Source organism: Notothenia coriiceps, unplaced genomic scaffold, assembly GCF_000735185.1.
Source record: "Notothenia coriiceps isolate Sejong01 unplaced genomic scaffold, NC01 NC01_scaffold00025745, whole genome shotgun sequence".
NCBI classification, from domain to species: Eukaryota; Metazoa; Chordata; class Actinopteri; order Perciformes; family Nototheniidae; genus Notothenia; species Notothenia coriiceps.
The window spans coordinates 33930-36529 of NW_011358446.1; the positions used below are offsets into that span (position 1 = coordinate 33930).

The 2600-nt window shown below is 46.3% G+C and overlaps 1 protein-coding gene across 8 annotated transcripts in view; it reads left to right on the top strand.

The window, feature by feature from the left end:
* Nucleotides 1-2600, top strand: part of LOC104956267 (abl interactor 2) — a 25635-nt gene that overhangs the window by 9063 nt on the left and 13972 nt on the right. For 7 of the 8 annotated variants that reach the window (XM_010783737.1, XM_010783740.1, XM_010783736.1 and 4 more), the window contains 2 exons: nucleotides 149-295; nucleotides 1986-2110. In XM_010783737.1, coding sequence (XP_010782039.1) covers nucleotides 149-295; nucleotides 1986-2110 — 272 coding nt within the window. The remainder of the gene's footprint in view (nucleotides 1-148; nucleotides 296-1985; nucleotides 2111-2600) is intronic. The other variant, XM_010783743.1, reaches the window with a different exon arrangement.

The following is a 2600-nucleotide window of genomic DNA, read 5'->3' on the forward strand; positions in this document are numbered from 1 at the left end:
TGTTCACCTGTCATACCCCGTTTTTTAAGTTTGCACTTATATTATTATTTTTTTTCTTGCTCTCCTCCCTCCTCCTCCCCCCTACCTACACTTCTCTGTGGATGCCCCCCCCTCTCCCTCGCCTCCTGTCCTCCTGACCCTCTCGCAGGCGCCACTCCCCCTATAGGACGCTCGAGCCGGTGCGTCCGCCCGTTGTCCCTAACGACTACGTCTCAAGCCCGACGCGCAACATGGCGCCCCCCCTGCAGAGCCCTGCACGCACTGCATCTGTTAATCAGAGGAACCGCACGTACAGGTACCCCCCACTTCCCAGCATGCCTCTCTACTCTTCTTAAACACGCCCACTTTTCCTTTTTCTTCTCCTCGAGCCTCCCCCTTCTTGTAATCTGAACTGGAAATCCCTTCTCCTCCCTTCTTTCTTTTAAAACGTTTGACCAACCTTTTTCTACAAGAGTTACTGCTACAAGGGATGGTCCATATAGTGCTGCAGGAATGAGTCCTTCAATGTGGAAATTAGTTAGCATTTTACCATTTTTCGTTCCACGACATAACCTATGTCAGAAACTTCGATACCAAGCGCCTAAATAAGAATTCTAAGCGTCATCTCGCCAAGCATTAGCCGCATTTAGCTTAGCCACATTGACTTGAAGTCATGTGACCGTGTTGTAGCTCATATATAGCCTAATGCTAGCTTTCTACTTCTGGCAATTATGTTTAAAATCATAGTGCTGTTAATATATCCTGCTGAACAAAACATGTAAGTATCATAAACATGTTTATTTTATGCAATATTCCAAAATCCAATGTAAAATCCCATTGGCTTTTTTTTTTCGAAGGACCCCTTGCGATGCTATCTTCTGTCGGCCTATAAAACACGCCATCACCGCACCACTCTCTTGCCGCTCATATAAGCACAGAGAATGAGGAAGGTATTCAGAGCTGTATTCAGCATGGCTAGACGTTCAGCAGGTTCCTATGGTAATAGTCATTCAATAAGCAGCGTCGCCCCCACTGTCAATGTCAGCTCCTCTCCCAGGACACCTCTTAGAACCCAAGAGCTAATCGCAGAAGTGAAATCATGAGTTTGGAGGTAAAGACAACAACATGGAAACGTACGTAATTTGCGCCCCTTCTGTGCTGTAGCTACAATTCCCCAGTTTCCTCTGTATCTGCCCTGCTCCATCCACTGCTCCTTTTCTCCATCTCCCAAAGAGTCATTCCTGTGTGTCTCCTCGCTTCCTGCTCTCTCAGCGTGTCACCTCTTCTGTCTGTCTCGTGGCGCTCTCTGCGTCACCTGTGTCATGTGTCCTTGGCCAGGCTGCTTTTTTTAAATCACTGTGACATAGCCATTTCAAAGGCATTACAGCTTGTACTAACACATCCATGCTCTTGAGGGTGTCACATTAATAATGTGCGTTATTGGGAAGGTGCTGAACTCTGTTCCTGAACTCTGTTGTTCCAGCCTTGTGTTGGTACAAGGGGGAAAAAAGAAGATTTGAAGATGATTTGAGAGAACAAAACTGAATTTGGTTAATAATGCAGGCAGCTAATCTTAAACACTAATAAAGCATTTCTGTAGAGTCTCCTTTTTTCATTTATGTATGTCTCCTTTCAATTTATTAAATCCTTAAAAATCATAGTAGCATCGCAATAAATACACAGATTAACTCGAGGACATTGTGAGTGGTTTTAATTTTTAAAAGCAGCTCATGAGATTAAATTGCAGAATCTATTTAGTTGCTATGGAAACCCAAACAGGAAGTGCCTGTGTTAAGTGGCTCTGATTCATAGCTCCTGAAACCATTGAGACGTGAAGATTTAATTTAGTTTGTAGGTAAAGACCTCTATTTTTAAACAAATAGATATTACATTTTCCACTCTTAAGTTTTTATAAAAGAATAGGGTAGGCACGACCTGCTCTCGGAGCGTCTCCCAGCAGAGTGAGTGACGGTGTTTCAGAGTGTGTTGTGCCCCCCCCCCCACAGCAGTGGGAGCAGTGGAGGCAGCCATCCCAGCAGCAGCCGCAGCAGCAGCCGGGAGAACAGTGGCAGCGGCAGCGTGGTCCTACCCATCGCCGTGCCAACCCCCGCCCCGCCCAACGCATTCCCAGGTAACACACACTTCCTGTTCTCTTCTCCCAGCGACAACATCTGTGTGTGTGAAACTAATCTACTTTTCTAAAAGGATCCAGGATAGAGTGGTGCAGGAATGAGTCCTTACACCTGGAAATGACTCTGCTCTTGAGGTTTCACTAGTGTCGATGTAACACAAAGTGTAAATAACTCAGATCTGGTTTTCCGCGATATTCCCACATTTGAAAAGAAAAAATCCCATTTATAATTATAAAACCCCCCATCCTGCATCACTCTACTCCTACACGCTCTAGAAATGACTGTAATAACTTGAGGATGTGTAGTACTCCTTTCCTCCCTTCTCACTCTGATCTGCTGTTGACCCCCTCACCTCTCTTCTCTCCTTCCTTCAACCTCTCGCTCCAGCCCCCGTCCAATCTAACCCAGCCAAACCTACCCCCAACACTGCCACCACCCCCGGAGCCCCCACTTCCGCCTTAGACGGCCCCCCACAGGCCCCTAACCCAC